The 23,402-nt window shown below is 39.6% G+C and overlaps 1 protein-coding gene across 2 annotated transcripts in view; it reads right to left on the reverse strand.

The window, feature by feature from the left end:
* NOSTRIN (nitric oxide synthase trafficking) overlaps nt 1-23,402 on the reverse strand; it is an 87,522-nt gene that overhangs the window by 39,645 nt on the left and 24,475 nt on the right. For both annotated transcript variants that reach the window (XM_020990911.2, XM_020990909.2), the window contains 4 exons: nt 8,978-9,061; nt 5,910-5,972; nt 5,163-5,244; nt 3,825-3,887 (listed from right to left, as the gene is read on the reverse strand). In XM_020990911.2, coding sequence (XP_020846570.1) covers nt 3,825-3,887; nt 5,163-5,244; nt 5,910-5,935 — 171 coding nt within the window. In that variant the 5' untranslated portion in view covers nt 5,936-5,972; nt 8,978-9,061. The remainder of the gene's footprint in view (nt 1-3,824; nt 3,888-5,162; nt 5,245-5,909; nt 5,973-8,977; nt 9,062-23,402) is intronic.

Below are 23,402 nucleotides of genomic sequence, written 5' to 3' on the forward strand. Positions count from 1 at the left end.
ATTCTAAATCTATCATCCTTGTACAGGCTTTCACTACTTTTAACAAGTCCCTCTCTACCTCTATTTTTTCCATTCTCACGGTTGCCAAAACAATCTTTTCAATGTACAAGTCTGATCATGTCATTCTACTGGCTCAGAAACCTTCAGTGGCCTCAAAACTCTATCATAAAACACAAACTACTCATTCTTCCATTCAAAGTTCTCTGCAAGCTAGCTCCAATTTACGTTATTTCCAATTAATCCCTTTCATACACTATGTTATAGCCAATTGTGTTCTCTGTTTTCACTTTCTCATTTCCAGGCATTAATTCAGGACATCCCCCTCGGGACTCATGCTTTCTCTTTATTTCTGCCTATTGAAATTCCTTTCTTCTTTCAAAACCTGGCTGAAGTCCTAGTTCTTCCATGAAGCCTTCCACAATTCTGCTAGCTGTAAGTGATTGCAACCATATCCTTGAGCACTTTGTCTGGGTGTCCCCTTCCTTGTCTAGGCATTTATCACATTTCATTTTGTTTTATACTTATTGTTTTATTATGTCAGTCGTATCATATATGTGCCATTACTCCCCAGTAGAATATAGGCTCCTTGAGGTCAGGGACCATTTAGTTTTATCTATGTGTACCCATTGCTTTGCATAATACCTTACTCATTATTGATGCTTTATAAATATTTATTAAAGGAATTTGTGGCTCCCTTAAAAATTCTATGAAAAGGGGAAAAAATCCTCTGTGTTGCCCAGAATTAGACAACTCTCTTTTAGCATTAGGTATCTGACAGATGTCCTGTGGAATGACTTGTTTTCTTAAAGGAGAAAGTGTTACTACTTTGGCCAGTATCCTAGGATCATGATAAATCCACCCGCCAACTTTCTGTAAATCACCTGAGGCTAATAATGCTTAAATCTTGGGAGTGTGTAAAGATTGGGGTTAGGTTCATAAGACCTTATGTATTGTCTATAATCAGGCTGATTGTTCTCTGGAGATAAAATTAGCTGTTGGAGCTTTGTTTGGATAGCTCGGTTGTCTCCAATTGTCCATTCCTGAGATAGTTTTGAATTAAATGACTACCAAATGTTTTTTTTCTTTTATTCTAGTTCTAGGAATACCGTAAAAATAAATAACCACAGCTCTATCCTCTTTTCTCTTTAGCATTCACCTTGAGAGCAGAGCTGGAACAATTTTAATGTGTATAGTGTCCCTGAGATGTTGCTCAAGGGAGAAAGGATCAAAGATTTCCTTTTAGACAGACGGATTTAAGGGAGAACATATAGGTCAGTATTTGAGAGAACCAGTTGGTCCTGTAAGCCTTTTATATCCATACTCCTTTGATTCTAACCATGGAGCAAAATCTCCATCTTGAGAACTTTATGCTTTGCACTTCCACCATGCTTTGCAAAAAATAAAATTATTTACTTAGAAGTTGGGAAATTACAAAGTTCATTAAATGACCCTAAGCTTTTCTCTGAAACAAAGAGAAACTTCTTTTTTAACCCCAATATTCTGCCGGTGATGTCATGTGGCTCTGAGTCATGGAACATTACAGTCTCTGTAGAATCAAAGTTGAGGGTCACCCAAAGGGCGATGAAAAGGCATATGGTGGGTGTGTTCAGACTACAAGAAGTTACAGATGAGGAATTAGGCTTCTCAGGCTGTGTGAACAATGTCATCAAAATAATAAAGAGGTTGGTCACATGGGAGAATGAGGGGAAACTATTGGAAAGCCCAGGTGCTACATTAGGAATGCCAAGAGAATTCAAGGAAGACCCCAAGCATGGTGGTGGACCTTCTATTGTAAATTTATGGGAGGATGTGCATGAGAATTCCCACAGAATGGGGAGAAATGGTCAGATCGTGATTTGTAGCTTTGGAGGGAGTACCCACATCTATGAGATCCCAGATCCCCTAAAGAATTGGTTTTGGAAACATCATTAGCTCTTCAGGCCTTATTTCTGGCTTTTTGTCCACTGTGTTTCCACATTTAGGGCAATACTTCCCTGCCCAAGAACCTGAAAAAAAAAACTTGCCTTTGGGATCATAGATCTAGCCCTTCATTTTACAGAGAAGAAAAAAATCTTAGAATAGAAATTCTTAAAAAATACTCTTTAGAGAAGCTCCTAATTCCAAGAGTGAGTAATAAGTAAAAAGGGTAGTTAATCAGACTGGTTTTAGGAGTATTTATTGTAAAGATGCTCCTTTTGACTGTGATATGCATTACTCAGTTTGTATTAGTGTAATAACTAATTTTTAAGAACAGTATTTTAACTTATTGGTTCTAAAGAGGTCTCCAATTTTAGAGGAAGCATCACAGGAAACCCTAAAAGTAGAAATGATCCCATTATATCAGAAAGGGCTTCTTGTTGCTTGACACTACCTTCTGACCCCATCTCCTAGGTCATAGTTTAGGGGCTCAGGTTTAAAAAATGAAGGTAAAGGTTGCCAACATTGCTTGTCAGTACAAAACCTCTTGTTGAGGGTAATGCTTTTGGAGTCTCACAGGATATGTTTTCTTACCCTTCTAGCCATTCCCCCTGTTTCAAAACCTCTTTCTTTCCAACTCTACCTTATAACCAGTTGCTAGAATAAGCACCTTCAAATATAATTTCCATCCATCACTGCCCTACCAAGAACCTGCAAAACCTTGAATTTAGAATTTAGCATCAGGAGGGACATGAGCAGTCACCTGTTCTAGTCCCGTCATTTAACTGATACGACAACTGAAGTCCACATAGATAATTCTCCTTGCCTAAGGACACACAAGTAGAAAGTTGCTAGGTTGGGATATGAATTCAAATCTTTTAGATTCCAAATCCATCAGTCTTTCCCCTGTACCACAGCTGCCAATTTTGCCTAGAAGTCACATATTACCTACTGGGTTCATGCTGTCACTACAGCTCAACTTGTAAACTCTTGGAGAACAAAGACTGAAGCTTTTATTGATTTACCCTTCAGCAATCTTTAGCAATGGTGCTAGGATACATAAAAGAGGTACATGATAATTATTTGGAGAATGAATAAGAAAGAGCTTCACTGATTGTGAAGCAACATGGCCTTTTGGGGAGAGCACCAGACATGGAGTCAGGAAGACCTTGGTTTGAATCCTGCCCTTGATAACAGGTACAACAACACCTGCATTATCTACTGTTGGATTGTTGAGAGAGTCAAATGATATGATGCATCTGTCAAGGGCTTGGCAAACCTTCAAGCACCGGGAAATGTCAACATTTATTTCTGCGGTTCACAAGGTAGCGAGGACATTGGAGGCCTTTTATTCTGAGTAGTGAATGCTAAGACTCTTGCTTCATGCTGTGTACTTATCCACACATATCCATACATATCCACTTGCCAAATCCAAAAAGTAGGGCTTCAATATAGAATTCAATACAGTACATACCACTGTGGTTCTATTCTGGCATGCTATGGAAGCCAGGAAGAATTAGAAATACATAATCTATTATTAGACTCAGCTAAATAGAGGGTCAGTGGGCCAGATGTGTTGCTCTGCACAGGAAGTCAGGGAGGAAATAACTAAGGTCATCTGCAGCCCAGGCCTGTTGGACATGGACACAGCAGCAGGTTCAGAGCAGGATGCCATTTGATCTGCAGGTACTCTCTTTAAACACACACAAAACCATTTCCCTTTATTTCTGTGGGAGATGGAGACTGAGGGATTATTGGACAGGTAGGCAAATATATACACATCTACTCAGCTAAGGAGATGGTTTTCTCTAACAGAATTCTAACATTAATACACAATGTCACATTTATACACACATACACATACTCTACAAATGAATTTATGCAAAAGTCAATATGTGGGAACTTGCCTTAATTTGCTGACTCCAGTTGTTAATAACCAGATTCGCCATCTTGTCAACTTCATTATCCAGCTTATTGGAGAGAAAAACAATAAAAGTTTTTCATTTTTAAGAATGTTTTCTTCTCAGCGAGTCACTATTCTAGCTTCAAAAAGCCTGGCGGAACTTGACCACAATTCATTGAGATTTCCAAACCCATCAAAAGATGCCTTTCCCAAGAAAAGAGCCCAAGTTATCTTGGTTCTTGCATGTTTTACTGTCTTCAAGATATGGAAAAGATCCAGGTTTTACTCCCAAATAATTTAATGATGTAAGAAATTTTGAAATCTTGTAAAAACTTGAAAGAAATGTGTGTGAATTAGGAAAGGCAGCTAGGTGGCACAGTGAATAGAGTGCTAGAGCACAGAGTCAGGAAGACTCATATTCCTGAGTTCAAATCTGGCCTCAGACTCTTACTAAGCTGTGTGATCGTGGGCAAGTCACTTAACTCTAATTGCCTCTGTTTCCTCATCTATAAAATGAGCTGGAGAAGGCAGTGGCAAACCACCTCAGTATCTTTGCCAAGAAACCCTAAATGGCGTCACAAAGAGTTGGACATGGCTGAGAATGACTGAACAACAAATGTGAATTAGGAAGCACAATGATCCTTTTATGATCCATTAGAACATGAGCTGCTTGAGGTCAGGAACTGCTTTTTGTCTTGTTTTTCTATCTTCTGTAACAAACACAACACAGGATAGGTACAAAATAAATCTTATTGAATTGACTTGTTGCAGCATGTGCTGAGATTGCAGTAGGCAGTAAGGAGCTAGTGGCTCAGTGGATACAGTGCTGGGTGTGGACCTGGGAAGACCTGAATTCAGATCTGGCCTCAGATAGGTGTATAACCCTGGGAAAGTCATTCTACTTCTATATGTATCAGGACTTATCTACTAAGTGATTTATCTATTAAGTGGCAATTCACATCAGAGGAAGGAGTTTCCACACCAGAAGTTTCCCCCAAGCAGACAAAAATCAGAGATCCTCTGCATTGTGGTTTCATATCTTTGGGGCACTGACTACTCTCAAATTGCACATTAATTCAGCTTGGATTTGTTCTCTTTACATTTGTTGAGTATATACTGTTATGTCCCCTATTAGAATGTAAGTTCCTTGATATTAGGGATTTGTTCATTCTTTGTATTTCTGTCTCCAACGACCAAGCAGAGTGCCTGGAATACAGCACGTGCTTAACAGATGCTTGTTGATTGATTAACTGATCATTGCTGCCATATTGAGTTCAATCCAGTTGCCCTGAAATGGCCAGTGAAATCTGCCACAAAACAATACATAAATTATTAGACTTACTGTTCTTTTCTTCTTCTCTTGTGCACTCAAGATTTGCTGAGTTGGTTTTATTGCTTCTGACTGAATTGCTTTGCCAAGTTTTCTGAGGACAGAGTGCAAAGCACATGCAAGCAAGGTGTTAGAATTTACATTTACTGTGATATGAGCAGAACCAGGAGAACACTGTACACAGTTGCAACAACACTGTGCAACGACCAACTTTGATAGGCAATTGTGAAAGATTTATGATGGAAAATGTTATCCTCATCCAGATAAAGAAGTATGGAATCTGAATGCAGATCAAAGCATACTATTTTCTCTGTTTTTGTTGTTTTTTCTTTCTCATGGTTTTTCCCTTTTGTTCTGATTCTTCTTTCACAACACGACTAATGTGGAAATATGTTTAATGGGATTGTACATGTATAGCCTGTATCAGATTGCTTGCCATCTTGGGGAGGGGAAGGAGGAAGGGAGAAAAACATTTGGAACTCAAAATCTTATAAAAGTGAATGTTGAAAATTTAAAAATAAAAATAAAGAGGAAAAAGATAAAAAAAGGAAAAAGAAAGAAAGACAGGATGGGTACACAAGGAAAAAAGGAAGAATTTATACTCACCCAATTTTTTTTTTCTGGGAAAAACAGTATGTTTATAGAGTAAGTATTCCATACAACAAGACAAGTCTGATGTGAAGTGTTGATGGTGCATATTGTAAAACATTCATAACCCCTTTGGGGTTTGGAATAATGGTGGTTGTGGTTAAAACTTACTGATGCAAGTCAGCAGCTGATTTCATGCTCTCAGATGCAAAGGTCCAGGCACTACAAATGCAGCTAGAAATAGACACAAGGGGCAAAAGAGTTTGGTTTGTAATTCTGCAACAAACTTTGCAGAATAAAAATATCATGTCTGCCCCATGGTGTGCAGTGGGTACAAATATTTCCCCAATCCACTTACCACTTCTCTATGGGATTAAATCGTGCCGTAGGCATAGGTAATCCTACATGCTAGAATAGAAGGAGCTACAGCTCACCCAGCAGCAGCCATTAAACATATCGAATTTGTGCCTGCCTTTTTATTTCTTCTTGAGATTTTTTTTAATCCATTTCTGATGAAAACTAAAGGACAGAATCCAGGGATGCAGGAAATATATTAACACACATCTATTAGTGATAATGGTAAAGATACTGGTTTCTGTTTCATTATGGTAGCAGAGGGTGTTAGGTGTTAGGAGATACCAAAAATGCTAAGTCTTAAAGATGAAAGCATTCATTTCAGTTGGATACCAGGAACCCTAGAGCCAATCCTTCAATTATTTTAACAAATATTTATAAAACTAAAAATATATGTCTATCTATCTGGATTCTGAAGAAATAGAAAACTTAGTGCCTACCAAATGGCAAATGCTTAATAAACACCTGCAGATTGACTGACTGCCCTTTAGGGCCATCTTTCCTATCATCTCAAATTCCACATGTCCAAAGCTGAGATTATCATCTTTTCATCTAAGCACTCCTACTTTTCCTGTTTCTGTACAAAGGACTCCATTCCATATTTGAGATTTTGGTGTGATCTTTGACCCTTCCCTCTTCCCTCTCAGATCTTATCAATGACTAAGTCCTGCTAATTCTAACTCTGCAACATCTTTCACAGCTGTCCTTTCCTTCATATTTCTCCTGCTGTCACCCTAGTCTAGGCCCTCAGCAGCCTGAATCATTATAACAATTTTCTAACAGTCTCACTGTCTCTGCTCTTACTCTCTTCCGATTCACACTTCATAACACTGTCAAAGTAATCTTCCTTATGCAGAGGTCTAGTGATGACACTCATCTGCTCAAAATTATTCTCTTCTGGATCCCTGAGAAATGTCAGACTTGTTCTTTTGGCATTTAAGCCTTTAATCTAATGCCATGATACTTTTTCAACCTTGCCTAATTACTTTCTCTCATGAACCTAAACAACTGAATGTAGGTGGCCCAAATTGTGCTCCTCATTCAATCTACCCATCTGCCTCAGGTATCTTGCCAACAGCCTTGCAGTCATATACCTGCTGCTTCCCTCTCCTGACCCCATTTCCACCCTTTGCTCTGGGAATAGTAACAAATAAATAAATAAACAAACAAATGATCAAATAAATAAATGAATGAATGAATGAATGAATGAATAAATAAATAAACAAATAAATAAATAAATAAATAAATGAGTAGATGAATAGTAATAAAACCACTACTGCCTCTAGAAAGGATATGAAATCGACTATCCTATGACTCTACTCACCATCCCTGACACACAGTGTCACATCCATTGCCACACAGTGCTTTAAGGCTTTTTGAGTCCTCCCTGATCAAAGTTCCCTTCTTTGGCCACCTCTCTCCTGTATTTGTTGTCTTTTCCCACCAGAATGTAAGCTCCTTGAGAGCAGGAATTGATTAACATTTGTATGTGTATCTCCAGTACTTACTATGGGACTTAGAACACAGCAAGTGCTTAATAATCACTCTTTCCTTTCTTCCTCTCTCTTTCTCTCTCTCTCTCTTTCTTCCTTCCTTTCTTCTTTTGTCTTTGTGCTATAACTAAATTGGGCTATTCATGTATCCCAAGCACTTTCTATGCTCTCCTACCTCTACACCTATGTTCATGCAATGCCTTTTCTCCTTAAAGCATTGTCTGTTAATGGTACAGAAACGCTACCCCATCCCTAGAATTTCCTTCCTCCTCTTTATATGTTAGAAATTTTATACCCATCTTATAAAGGCCCAATTTAAACGCCACCTCCTTCATGAAGCCTTCTCTGAAACCCACTGATTGATTGCAATGTCCCATCTCAGACTTCATGTAGTACTTTATTTTATATATCTCTTGCTTTGCATGTAATATTGTATATTATGGTTATCTACATTTGTGTCTTATCTGACTATTTGTATGTAAGCTGATTAGACATTATGCCTTACCTTAGGCAGCTAGGTAGCCAGCAGTTAGAGTGCTGAGCTTAGAATCAGGAAGACGTGCGTTCAAATAGGGCCTCAGACACTTACTAGCTATGTGACACCAGGCAAGTCATTTAACCTTTGTTGGCCTCAGTTTCCTCAACTGTAAAATGAAGATAAATAGCACCTACCTCCCAGGTTTTTATAAGGATCGAATAAGATAATATTTGTGAAGTGCTTAGTACATTGCCTGGCACATAGGGACAGCATGTAGCACTGTGTTCTACAACCCGTTGGTGTTTAGACAGCTCAACAAACATTAAACAGACATTTATTAAGGGCCTAAATATGTAGCAGGCACTGCTCTAGGATACAAAGACAAAAATAAAAACAGTTCTTGCTTTTAAGAAATTTAATTGCTGTTTGTTGAGTATTAATGAATGAACGGACTGAATCATGCCAGAAAGGCTGATTGACTTCAAAAAATAGAATCCAATATTTGCTTCCTGTGAGAGCTTTAAGGCTCTTTGAGCCCTGGAAGGCTTCCCTCTTCCCTCCGCTTTCCAATGATAACAGCTGTGATTTGTGATTGCACTCAAGCCCCTGTTCATTGTCACTTCTACTTGCCAAAAAGTTTAATTAGAAGATTACCTCCAAGTATATGCTTACTAGTATACTAATGATCCCCTCAAAAACAAAAGAGGGAAAGTACTTCCTTCTTGACCCTTTACCAAGTTCTACCATACATTAAATATTTATTTCTATTATATTGATAATTAGAAAGGAGACACATACTTTGGTAGTAGTAGTAGTAGTAGTAGTAGTAGTAGTAGTAGTAGTAGTAGTAGTAGTAGTAGTAGTAGTAGTAGTAGTAAAGAGTAATCCCTCCCTCCTCACTCCACACTACTTACTTTTTCGTTGTGTTTTGAAGTGCTTTGGTGAGCTTGCCTGCCAGTTTCTGAAGGCCTTTGGCATAAGTAATCTCCAGGTTAGCCCTGTCAACAGAATGACAAGATGTTCAACAGAAAGGACATAACCATAAATCAAGATGAAAGTCAGACTCTTAGAATTTCAGAGCTGGAAAGGATCTCCATAATCATCTAGGTTAGGTGTTCTTAACCTTAATTTTATGTCATATAGCTCTCTGGTACTCTGGTAACCAATGAACCCCTTCTAAGAATAATGATTTGGTTTTTGTTTTTTTTAAATATATAGATAAACTATTTTTAAAACCTTTTTGTGAATTTTTTATTCATGTTAAATACAAAATGAGAGAAAAAAAGAACATTGTACATAGCTGAACATAAGAGAAGATTCAACATAAAATAATAAATTTCATTTCAAGAAAATCTGTATAATAGACACTACACAATATTTTCAAAGGTATCCAGCTTTTCCTTGCTTCCCTATAGGTTCTCTTAATGTTTTTAAATAGTCAACAGCAACAAGCATTTGCTGAGGGTTTATTATGTGCCAGTTCCTATACACATTGAAGGGAATGATAAATGTGAGTTAAGAGTTAGAAGAAATAAAGATCTAATTTTAGAGTTCAAGGCTCCCTGAAATCTATATCTACAGATACTTACGTTCCAGGATAAGAACTCTTAGTCTCATCCAACCCATCCATATATGATCAAATAATTGTCTCTACAATAAAGCCAACAGTTGGCCACCTAGTCTTTGTCTGAAGACCTCCAATGAGAGCATTCTCGCTGTCTCCTAGGGCAGTCCATTACACTTTGGAGCAGCTCTAGTAATTAGGAATTCTTCCATACACCAAGTCCAGATCTGCCTCTTTGAACCTTCTTCTCATTGCTCCCAATTCTATCCTCCTCAGGCCAAGCCCTATTTGGTCATTATTTGAGCACTGATTGGCTAAGAATTAATGTAAATAGCAATTGTTTCTGTTTTGGCCAGAAACCCTGTGTGTCTTCCCTTCCCCCAGATCTTTTTGTTTGTTTATTTGTTTGTTTCTTGATAATTAATTAATTTATTTTTAGTTTTCAACATTCACTTCCATAAGATTTTGAGTTTTCAATTTTCTCCCCTTCCCACTCCTCTCCCGTCACCCAAGATGGCATGTAATCTGATATAGGCTCTACTTATACATTCATATTAAGCATATTTTCCCCTTAGTCATGATGTAAAGAACAATTAGAACTAATGAGAGGAACCATGAGAATGAAACAATAAAACGAAACAACAAAGGAAAAGGAGAGCAAATAGTATGTGCTCAGCTGTATTCAGACTCCATAGTTCTTTCTCTAGATATGGATACCATTTTCCACCATGAGTCTTTTGGAGTTGTCTTAGATTCTCGCATTGCTGTGAAGAGCCAAATCTATCAAAGTCATTTCATTCATTCTCACAATGCAGCTGTTACTGTGTTCAATGTTCTTCTGGTTCTGCTCATTTCACTCTGTATTAGTTCATGTAAGCCATTCCAGTTTTTTTTGAAGTCTGCCTGCTCATCATTTCTTATAACACAATAGTATTCCATTACATTCATATACCACAGCCATTTCCCAATTGATCAGCATTCCCTCAATTTCCAAATCTTTTCCATGACAGAAAGAGCTGCTATAAATACTTTTGTACATGTGGGTCCTTTTCCCGTTTTTAGGATCTCTTTGGGATACAGCCCTAGAAGTGCTATTGCTGGGTCAAACCAGATTTTTTTTTTAAAGGAGGCTATTCTTTGCTTCATTTCTTATTAAGCCTTGATCACTGAATGGGAGCTGTTAAAGACCTTAGCTTGAAAAGGCCAAGGTCTCCCACTGCATCTTGGGCCATCTCCAGTCATCTACTAATGTATATCTATATCTATCTATATCTATATCTATATATGCAACCTCTATACATATCCTAATCTATACCTAGCCACTGAACCAAGATGGTTCTGGAAGAGAAAGTGAGGCTGGTGACTTTGCACAGCCCTCCCTCACTTAAATCCAATTCACTTGCATGTCATGGTCCTCTTTAAGAATGAAGGACAAACACTAATCCTCTGAAGCCTGACACAGAACAAGTCTAACCTCTCTCGTATGGGTCAGTCGTTCAAAAACTTGAAAACAGCTATCATGTCTCCCCAGAGACTTCTCTTCACCAGACTAAGAAGCCAAATTTCTTCAAATGATACTCGTATGGGAAACACATTAGAACACATACACATACACATATACATGAGCACATAGACACACATCATCGAAGAGCATACACACATGCACATCATTGAAGAGCATACACACACAGCTGAGCTTTGGCAGAAATTAAATAACTAAGAGAAGTAATCTGGTGTAGCAACTGATAAAGAACTCACCTCAAAGCCCAGAATACCTAGGTGCAAGTCTCATCTCTGACACCTACTGTCTGTTTGACCCTGAGCAAGTTATCACTCTGGGCAACTCTCTAAGAATATAAATTGGAGAGAAAGTGTCCATTTGTATTATTAGAGAGAGTTTTTTCACCTGGGAGTTCCCTATGAAAGGGTAATCACAGACCCAGTGCCTATCCCTGTGAAACGGATGACTGTTGTTTATTGCTGGATTGTGTCCAACTTTCCATCTCCCTATTTGGGGTTTTCTTCATAGACATGGTGGAGTGGTTTGCCATTTTCTTCTCCAGCTCATTTTACAGATGAGGAAACTGAGGCAAACAGGGTTAAGTGACTTGCCCAAAGTCACTCAGCTACTAAGTGTCTGAGGGCAAATTTGAACTCAGGAAGATGAGTCTTCCTGATTCCAGACCTGGCACCCTACCCACTGTGCCACCTAGATGCCCAAAAACAGACATGAAGAATCTGATAAACATCTTCCTGCTGTATAAATGAGAGGCTTTCACTCAAGTCAGAAACAGATTTCCAAGTAGCACCCGAACTAATCGGATTAGCTCCACATTATGACTGGAGGCAATAATGTGACATATTGTGATTCAATTAGTCAAACAGGAACCTAATAATGGAAAGCCACAGAGATAATAAAGCCAAGGTTGGCAGTCACAATTTCCATTACTTTATAGCCTGGACAGACCCCCGCAGGGAGCTTGGGGCATGCCCTCCTAGGACCAACTCTTTTGTAGTTTTGTGAAGATCAGAACACTACAGCATTACACTAATTTTATTATGAGGTAGCTGCCCTTTTTACAGACGTCAGCAGATGAAATGAGGGAATATTATTATTCATCTTCTCACTTTTTACTGAAGACACACAACACACAGGAAATTAAGTTCAATTTGCATGACATTTTCCATTTTTACATGAACTGGAGACGTTTTTGTTTCATGTTTTATTTTCAAGCATTAGAATCTATCTTTGATATTAATTAGATTTGTTATACTTCATTACAGCTTCTTTTCATTTGGGGTGCAACCTCAGGAACCTCCAGAAACTGTTATTAACTAAAACTTTCCACAAAAATTAACTAAAGATAATTCCACAGCAGAAGATAACATGGACGCCTTCTGAAATAGGATTCAGACTGCAGGTGCTCCGTTGCTAGCTTATTGATTTGCTCCTATCCAGTTATTTATGCCTCTAGTTACTCTATTTTTTTCTTTGAATAATATTTTATTTTTTCCCAATTACATGTAAAAACAAATTTTAACATTTTTTTGTGTTTCAAATTCTCTCCCTCCCCTTCCTTCTCCAAATTGATATAGGTTATATTGATATAGGTTATACATATGCAATTATGCAAAACATATTTCCATGTGGTAAAAGAAAAAATAAACCACACACACACACACACACAAATTAAGAAAGCGAAAAATAGTATGCTTCAATCTGTTTTCAGACTCCATCAGTTCTTTTTTTGGAGGTGGATAGCATTTTTCATCATAAGTCCTTTGGTATTATTTTAGATCATTGTATTGCTGAGAATCCCTAAGTCATTTACAGTTGATCATTGTACAATATTGCTGTTACTGTGTACAATGTTCTCCCGGTTCTGCTCAGTTCACTTTGCATCAGTTCATGTAAGTCTTTCCAGATTTTTCTGAAATCATACTGCTCATCATTTCTTATAGCACAATAGTATTCCACTACATTCATTTACCACAACTTGTTCAGCCATTCCCCAATTGATGGACATCCCTTCAATTTCTTTGCTACCACAAAAAGAACTGCTATAAATATTTTTGTACAAATAAGTCCTTTCCACCTTCCCCCTTTTTTAATCTCTTTGGAATACAGACCTCGTAGCAGTATTGCTGGATCAAAAGGTATGCACAGTTTATTCTGGCTACTTTTGGTAAGAAAAACACCAGTGGATGACATGTGAGACTAAGATGCGGAAACCCATCTATCTGGAACTGGCAGGCTCATTGCCCAATTACAGCCAAAGATTCATTGTAAAGAAAAACTTTTAAAACAATGAAGTTAAGAATAACACTTTCAGTTAAGTTTTGAAATAATGCTTTTCTGATTAGCAGGCTCCATTTGAGAAATATGAAAGTGTCACAGGATTGAGGGAGAAAGCTGGTAGAAACATCAACACCCTCAAGTACCTGAGAACACACCAGATCTCTTCTTTGAAGAGAAGGGAATGAGCATTTATACAGTGCCTAATTAGTACCAGGCATTGCACTTTGCAGGGCAGCTAGGTGGCACAGTAATCATGTAGAGCTAATCCGATTAGTTCGGGTGCTAGTTGGAAAGCTATTTCTGACTTGAGTGAAAGCCTCCCATTTATAGAACAGGAAGATGTTTATCAGAGTCTTCAGCTTTATTTTGGGCAGGTAGATGGTGAAGGAGATAGGTGTTAGGCCTGGAGTCAGAAGACTCATCTTCCTAGGTTCAAATCTGGCTTCAGACACTTAGCCAAGTCACTTAACCCTGTTTGCCTAAGTTTCTTCATCCATAAAATTAGCTGGAGAAGGAAATGGCAGACCACTCCAGTATCTTGCCAAGAAAACCCCAAATGAGGTCACAAAGAGTCAGACACACCACCAGCACCACCAACAACTTGTTTTTCATATATTATCTCATTTGTTCCTTACAGCAACTCTGAGAGGGAGATAATGTTATTATCCCCATTTCACAGCTGAAGCAACTGAGGAAGACAGAAGTTAAGCAACTTGGTCAGGATCATACAGCTAGTAAGTATCTGAAGCTGGATTTCAACTCAGGTCTTTCTGATGCCAGACCCGGATTCTAAACACTTTACCGCATAGCAAGCTTCCTCTTATGTCCTCTTGTGATCATCCTGGCTCCAGTTATCATTCTGCTCTCAGAGATGTTTTAAATTAATAAACATATTTAGATAGATCATAAAACTAGAACTGGAAGGTACTTCACAAGGTCATTTAGTTCAACCTCATCATCTTACTGATGAGGAAACTGAGGTTGAAGTATGCCCTAGATCATACCGGTAGGAAGCATAAGAGGCAGGACTTGAACTCAGGTCCTCTGCCTCCACAGCCAGGGCTCTTTCCACTGCTCCATGCTGCCTCCTAAGGGGCTTCCCCAAATTTGGCAACTCAGTTTAGGATCCAAGGGTTGTAGGACTTAGAACTGGAACCAATCAGTCTCGGGGATGAATCTATCTTGTCTCTTGTAAGGTCACTCAAAACAACTGTCAAAGATTCCTGTTAAAAAAGAGAACAGTGGCCATAGCGCAAGCCAATAGTGTTCACTTGCTAGGCTTACAGGATGCTCTGGTTACACAGTTGCTGAGGGCTGCAAGCTCAAAGCAAGACCAAGTAAAGGAGAACTCCTTTTATTGAAGCTGAGCTGGCCACTTCCACCCAAGGGCAAGCTTGACTTCCAGGCCTTCTCTTCATGTCTAAGCAGCCCAGACTGGGCCGAGCCTTCTTAGAGCCAGACAGTCATTGGTGCCCTTAGTAGTCAGCACCAGGATCCCTCACTTACTTCCTGCAAAGTCAGGGAAATGGGCTGATGAGATTAAATTACAATATGGCTGATCTCCCACTAGGCAGCCTCACCTTTAAACACAGTCGGCAGCAGAACTCAATGAGCAGTTCTCTGGGGCTCATCTTCCTCCTCGCCTGCCCCTTCTAGTTCTTCTATGCCTGCCCGCTCCTGAGGGGCTTTATCCAACAGCTCTGCAGCCCGTGTTTTGCTAATGCTCTTTCCTGACTTGTTTATGATGCTCTCTTTGTGTGCTGTCTTCACAGAATCTGCATGCACAGGGATTTGGGGACTGAGAATTGCTGGGAAAGTAGATTAAATGTCTTTTTCAAACAGACACAGCCTTACCTCTTAGTAGTCAGAATCGTGAAAGCTACTGCCTGCTAAGGAGGCAAATGATGAAGTGTGGGGATGCTGAGTTTACCCTCACTTCTCTCCTTCCCTCCAGCCCTACTGGTGCCATCACCCCCACCTCTTCCCAGCTGATAGTCAGGACTCCTCCCCAGGTCTTGGTTCTGACAGCCAAGCTTTTTCCTTATCTTAGTCCTGCCTCATGTTATCCCTAGTGGTCCCCAACCTCTGCCCTTTCATTCTTTTTTCCAACTTCTCTCTGTATGTTGTCTTCTCCCTCTAGAATGTAAGCTCCTTGGGCTAGGGCAGGCACTATCTTGCTTGCTTGTATTTGTGTGCCTGGAACTTAGCACAGTGCCTGGTACTTGGTAAGCAATTAATAAATTACTTTCCTTACTCCCTTCCTTCCTTTCCTTTCTCCCCTCTTCTTCCTTCCCTTCTTTCCTCCCCTTCTTCCTTGGTTCCCTCCCTCCCTTCCTCTTTCCCTTCCCTTCTCTTCCTTTCCTTCCTTCCTTCCATCCATCTTTAAAAGGATAGATATAGATAAAAATCTGTCATCCATTATCTACTATATATTTCTGCTAACTATCATCTATTTATCTATCTATCTATCTATCTTCTGTACCTATGTAACAGGTAGATCAGTAGCTATTTGGAAGGTGTACAGATCTGATATTTGAACTTCTGGAGTGCTTGGTAATAATCAGTCAATCACCAAACATTATTGAAGTACTGGGCACCATGCTAGACACCAGATATACTAAGATAAAAAATGGAATAGTTCCTATCCTGAAGGAGTTGACAGCCTATCAGGGGAGACAATATATACACACATATAAATATATATAAGATAAATATGAGGTTATGGGAAGGGGGAAGAGAATCAGGAAAGGCTGCAGGTAGGGGGAAGCATTTGAGCTGAGCTTTGAAGGCAACTAGAAATTCTAATAGGTGGAAGTGGGGAAAGGAGTGCCTTCCAGGGATGGGGAGCAGCCTAGGCAAAGGCACAGATGTGGGAGATTGATTATTTTGTGTGACGAATAGCAAGGAGGCTGGTTTGACTGGTCCATAGAATACACAAAGGGAAATAATGTCCAGTAAGGTGGGAGAGGTGAATTGGATTCAGCTTGTGAAAGGTTTTCTTTGATGCACAGAGAAGTCTGTATTTAATCATAGAAGTAATAAGGAGCCACTGGAATGACTACTGGTGGTGATAATGGTAACACTAGACTTATGTAGTGCTTTAAGCTTTGTAAAGTACTTCACACATTGTCTGGTTGGATCCACACAGCAATCCTCTGAGGCCATGCTGTCATAGTCCCTATTTTGTAAATTTTATAAATACAAATTTATATTTACAAATATATTTTACAAATAAGGAAATGGAGAGGTTAAACTATTTACTCAGGATCACACAGCCAGTAAATGTCTGAGGCAGTATTTTAACTTGGATCCTTGTAGGATTCCAGAAACTGGGGAGTAAGGAGAATTGATGCTAATACAGCACTTTACATATATTTTCTTTTGAATCCCACAACCCTGCGAGGTATCAGTAGTAATAGTAATGTCAGTGGCTGCTAAGTGGTGCAACAAATAGAGCTCTGGGTTTGGAATCACGAAGACTCATCTTCCTGAGTTCAAATCTGACCTCAGACACTTACTATCTGTGTGACTTGGGGCAAGTCACTTAGCCTTGTTTGCCTCAATTTCATCACATGTAAAATATGCTGGAGAAGGAAATGGCAAGCCTCTTTGCCAAGAAAACTCCAAATGGGATTACCAAGAATAGGACCCAACTGAAACAACAATGTCAGTCCCTTTTTACAGATGAGCAAACTAAAGATGAATTGGGTTAAGAGAATGGCTGACAGCCACATAGCTAATAAGCGTCATAGAGGGGGGTTCGAGTCTAGGTTTTCCTGTCTCCAAGTCCAGCATTGTAATCAAGGTGCCACATAGCAGAGGGCATCATGATGTCACAGGCCATCAGCCTAGCCTTTTCTGGCAGGCCTGAAGCCCGAGTTAGTTTGTTTGGAGTAAGGGAAGATTTATCATCAGTCCCTTCTGTCTCAATTTATTGATGACCTGAAGGGGTTTTAAACATCCAACATTCACATCTCCTGAGCAAAGCAGGCTACAAATCTCATCTCTGCTACGGCATTTCAAGGCCCTGATGAACATTTGTGAAACCCTAGCAGATCATTCTATATTTCAGGAGCAACCAAAATGAAGCAAGAGACAACAATGGGGAAGAATACAGATGGATGAGAAGGAAGTTTAATGATTCTGTATATACTTTCTGGATAGTCAGCCTAAGACTGATACCACTCCCCCACCCCCACCCCTAGCCTTCAAGGGCTCTGAATGGCCTTTACCAAGGAGTTTTTTCAGGAGTTAAATCCATCTCAAAAGAGAAATTGTCGTTTTAACTGTCTGTGTTTGATTCCTGTGAAGTCAGGATGTTTATGATTTGAAACAAAAGACAGGAGATGAGGCATGGGTCTAATTCAGCAGTTCATGCCCTCTTGGATGGAATTCCTGCTGAACACAATTGAAATAACCTTGGTATTTCTGGGCAGCCCTGCAGCTGGAGCTGGATGCCCTTCAGAACCACAAGAATGAGGTCACTGCAAATCGTTTTCTCCTTATTGTCCTCTGACAACAGCTTTTTATCATGTGTTTGTCACTTTCCAAGGCAGAGCTCATCTGATAAAATAGAATCCCCCTTTTTAAATTGCCAGAAGCAAGGTAGTATAGAAATGCCTCATTTGTATAACCTTTTCCTATCTCTTTACAAAGGATACATCTGGAAATAGTTCTTCATATTTCGTAGCCATTACATCCAGACTTAATTCTAGGTTCCCAAGCTAGCTCCTTTGCACATAGATGGATGGAACTGTAACCATAGATAATTAGAACTAGAGAAAGGCAACAGGAATGTGGGCCCAGGCAACTGAGAGCTAACATCATTTGCAGGCTTTCTGCAGTAGAGGATTAACCAAACCTATTACCTGGTTAGTGAAAAATAATTAGTTAGAACAGGAAGCTTCCAGATGACAGACTTTCTCCTCTTCTCCACCCCTAGTGACAATACCCAGGTGATTTCCCTTCCCCAACCTGCCCATCCTACTTCCCCCATCCAAATGAATTTGTCTTAAATAGAGTTCATTGGAGCAAGTTAGTCAACAACTATGCTTGCTCATGTTCTCTACTATCTGCCTCAAATGCAAAAATTGCTGGTCATGGTTCTGCATATGCTCCCTGTGGTGCAACATTCCAACTACTTTTCACGATCATGAACAGGGAAATTACGTTTCAAGTAAATAAGTTACCATCAGTAATGGTGCAGTGTCAAAATGTAGCATCCAGAAAGGTGGTGAGGGTAAGGATGGATTAAACATTTTATAATTTCCTTCCAAAGTAAAGAAAAAAAGAATAAACATGTAAGTGACAGCTACTGAGTGAGGTTCATAGGATCAGAGATTTAGAGCTGGACAGGACCACAGACATCCTGTAGCTCAGCCCCCTCATCTGTTAGATAAAGATATTGAGGCCAAAAGAGAGTATGCTGTGCTTTTGGATCAATAAAGATTATAATGAAAAGAGCCTCCTGTCTCCATGGACGATACCTCCTTGACTTGAGGGATGGCCTGGGAGTAAGTCTTCCTACTGCTCTGGGTTAGGAATAGCTTTTCAACATAAAAATAAGTCCATTTCTAAGAAAGCCAGTATGATGTAGGGAGAAGAAAATTAGACTGAAAAACAACAGATCTGACTTCTGGGATATAAGTAACATCAGAGCTGAAAGGTACCTTGGATATCTGTTGGGGCTAATCCTCCCCCAGTCCCCATGTTATTTTATTTTCTCCCTTATTTGATGAGGAAGCTGAGAACTTGCCCAGAGCCACACACAGCTAGTAAGTGGCCAAGCTGGAACTAGACCTGAGGTCTCTTAACTCCTAGTTATAGAGTAGGGCAAGAGGTGGGCAGCAGCTAGGGATCACCATAGTGCATAGAATGCCTGGCCTGGAATCAGGAAGACTCATCTTCATGGATTCAAATCTGGCCTCAGACACTTACTAGCCGTGCGACCCTGGGAAAGTCATTGAACACGGTTTGCCTCAGTTTCCTCATCTGTAATATGTGCTGGAGAAGGAAATGGCAAACCACTCCAGAGTCTCTGCCAAGAAAACCCCAAATGCAGTCACAAAAAGTCACACATGAATGAAAACAACTGAACACAAAACAGGGCAACAGACGCATGGGCCCAGAGGACTGAGAGCTAATATAATTTGTAGTGTTTCTGTAGTAGAGAATTAATCAAGCCTGTCACCTACTTAGTAAAAATAATTAACTAGAACAGGAAGTTACCCAATGATAGGCCTCATCCTCCTACAGTGAGTTGGATACACCAAGCTACCTCTAGTTCCAACTTTCACCTGTGGCTCCAAGAAGCTGTAGCATGCACAGTGGCCCCAGTAAAATCACCTCAGCAGATGGGCCGAAACAGACTGAGGGTGACCACCAAGCTTCAAACCAGGCCATGAGTTGGGGGGGTGTCTACTTCAGGCACGTGAAGACTCCCCCCTTGCCCAGTGGGTAGATGAGAACAATTGGTTCCGAGGGTCATGAAGGCGGCTGAATGCTTAGAGCTTGGCCAGACGTTGCAGGTGCCAAGATTATCCACTACATCCCAGGCCATCATCAGTCGGACTGCGGGCGACTCTGAAGAGAGAGTGAGGCTCATGACCTCGGGCAACTCTGCCTCACTTAAATCCAGGTCACCACAGGTCAAGATGTCTCCTGTGAGGTCACTGGTCATCTTCGAAGGAGGAACAGGAACAGTTTCAACTAGGTCATTCACTTGGGGCACCCTTAGTTAAGCCTCTTCAAAGGTTGGATCAGGCTGTGAGCTCCCTGAGAGGAGGGACTGGATTTTGCTTTCCTTGGCATCACTGGCACTTAGCACGGTGCTTGGCACTTAGTAGAAAAAGCTTGTTGACTAACTAACTTCATTATCCTCATCTGGAAAATTAACAGATTGGCTTAAATGATATTTAAATTAGCTTCCAGCTCTAACACTCTACTAAATCAATACCAAGTCTGACTTTTCACTCAACCACGTTTTTACAAAATGAAATCTATTGTTGTTCAGACATTTCAGACTCTTCATGATGCTATTTGGGGTTTTCTTGACAGAGATACTGGAGTGGTTTGCCATTTCTTTCTCTAGTTTATTTTATGGATGAGGAAACTGAGCCAAACAAGGTTAAGTGACTTGCCCAGAGTCACACTGCTAGCAAGTGTCTGAGACCAGATTTGAATTCACATCTTCCTGATTCCATGCCTAGTACTCTATCCACTGTGCCACCTAGCTGCCCAGTATGAGGTCTGGGGTGCTGCAAATTCCCCACTGAGTTTCTCCACTGTTGGGTTTAATAGGCAACCAACCATAGAGGCAGCTTTTTGTAGTGGGAAGAGGATACTTCTTATAATAAGAACACCTCAGTTCAAATACCTGGCTCTGTCATTTATTAGCTGTGTGACTATGGGCAAGTCCCTTCACTTTGCCAAGAAAACCCCAAATGGGTTCACAAAGTCAGACATGATTGAAACAAATGAACAACAGCAAAAATATTTGTAAATGTTGTGAGAAAAGTACTTTATAATCTTAAATGCTACATAAATGTGTTAGTGTAATTAACAGACAAAGCAATTTTTTTAAATGCCCTTTAGAATAACAGAAAAGAGTAATGTTGAGGTCGGAGGCATACTCTTTTTTTGAAATCTATATTTTCTTGGTATCTTTTGTTTTTGCACCACCATCATTCCCAAGATATGCCACCCTTTTCCCTACGTAGGGAGTCATCCTTTATAACAAAGAATAAAATTGGAGAGAGAAAAAAACAAACCCAGTAAAGCTAAGCATCACCTCCACCAATACAACAGTGTAGGTTTTGTTCATATTCATGCTTCTAAACCACAGAGGTGGAATTTCCATAGAGAAGCAGCTCGAGATCTTTTTTTTTCTTTTAAATTCTGAGATCTCATAAGACATTAACTTGAGATCTCAAGAAGCAATTGAATCAATCTCTATTTCTAGGTATTTCTCAAACCTACAAACTTCTAACCTTCCATGAGATGTTATGTAATAATCTCTCCAAAAGATTCAACTTACCCTAACTCTGGGATCTATTCTATCTCTCAACAGCGGTAATAATATAAAGACCTCTATGTTAACCACTTAGCCTTGCTGGTAGTCCCCATTAGGCCTTAGTATCCAAATAACAGAAGTACCCTGCCTTATTCCTTTTGTTTTTGTACTGGTTCAGTCATGTTTGACTTAGTGACCCCATTTGGGGTTTTCTTGGCCAAGATACTGGAGTGGTTTTCCATATTCTTTTCCAGCTCATTTTACAGATGAGGAAACTGAGGCAAATAGGGTTAAGTGACTTGCCCAGGGTCACACAACTGATGTTTGAGGCTGGATTTGAACTCAGGTCTTCCTGACTCCTGGCCCAGTGCTCTATCCACTGCACCACCTAGCTGCTCTTCATTTCCTAGACCCCTGTTCATTAACTTGTATACAGTAGTAGCAATACTGTTTTAAGAACAACTTGGAGCTACTAAGTCATTTTGACTATTGTAAATACCCAAAGTAACCACAAAGGACCTATGAAGGAAGATGCTTTCTGTATCCAGAGAAAGAACTGATAAATAGAAGTATGTATAGAATGATTTTACATATATAGACATATTTGTGTTTAATGGTAGCCATCCCTGGGGTGGGGCAGAGGCTAAGGAAGAAAAAAAGAAAGCTACAATATAATGTTAAAAGGAATAGCAAGCTGTATGTAACAGCTTTGCAGTTTTGTGTGCAATCTTTTTTTTTTCTATTCTACTATGTTGTGGAAATGCTTATTTTATTTCTTCAGTTCAGAATAAAATAAATCATTTTTTAAAAATTAACTTCCTCCTCCTTAGTTTCTGACCTTTTTTGCTTTCAACTGCCTGTATACCACAATGTCCCTGGGAATAGGTCCCTGACAGTTGCTTTCCAAGTATCCACCCCACCTCAGCTTGGATTGATGCCCAGGATCAGTTGGCTTTAAGCTTTGGTTCTCTAGTGGCCTCGTTTCATTTATACCTTGAACCTTCTCACTTGGATTGATATAGTTTCAGGTCTATTTTCTTAAATCATATCTCCATATACCTATTGCTAGACTAACCAAATTTTGTCTACTACCCCTCTATGTTTAAAACTACTTCCACCCTCTCCCCAATCTCATCCTTTGTCCATTCCTTCAGGTCTGGTTGGATTCCTGATCCTGGCCTTCTCCACTGGGACTAATCCCTAGTTATGTCACCAGGTAGACCTTATACAAGGCATCTATTCAATCAGTAGTCTTTCTTTTTTCTTTAAAATCTTCAGAAAAATAAAAACACACAGCCTCTTTTTTAACTCTTTCCAAATCTCACAAGCCCTTCCTAATATCGAATATCTTTTCTCTCTAAAGAATGCAATAAACTCCTCCAAATTAAATCAATATATAGTTTAATGCTGGATGTCTTCATCACAACGATGAGCAATGGAAATGGGACAATAAAAAATTGTATGGAGAAATATGGCTTAGGAGTTAGAAATGAAAGGGCTTAAAGGCTTGCAGACTACATAGAAACTCCATGCCTATATATCATGAATGCTTCCTTCAAAAAGAGTCTAGGAGGGACAGCTAGGTAGCTCAGTGGATAGAGTGCCAGCCCTGAAGTCAGGAGGACCTGAGTTCAAATCCAGCCTCAGACCAAACACTTGATACTTACTAGGTATGTGACCCTGGGCAAGTCACTTAATCCCAATTGCCTTTAAAAAAAAGAGAGAGAGTCTAGGATAATAGATCTAGAGTTGGGAAGGACCTTAGAGATTAGAGGTCATCTAGTCTAATGCTCTTATTCTACAAATAAAGAAAATGAGGCACAGAGAGGTTAAGTGACTTGGTCAAGGTCACATAGGCATTAAGCAGAAGAGCCAGAATTTGAATATGGGTTATCTGACTCCAAACCTACCAGCGGTTTATACTAAAACACAATGCAATACTGAATAAAATGACTTTTAAAAACT

Source organism: Phascolarctos cinereus, unplaced genomic scaffold (assembly GCF_003287225.1).
Source record: "Phascolarctos cinereus isolate Bilbo 61053 unplaced genomic scaffold, phaCin_HiC Scaffold_726;HRSCAF=1367, whole genome shotgun sequence".
NCBI lineage: Eukaryota > Metazoa > Chordata > Mammalia > Diprotodontia > Phascolarctidae > Phascolarctos > Phascolarctos cinereus.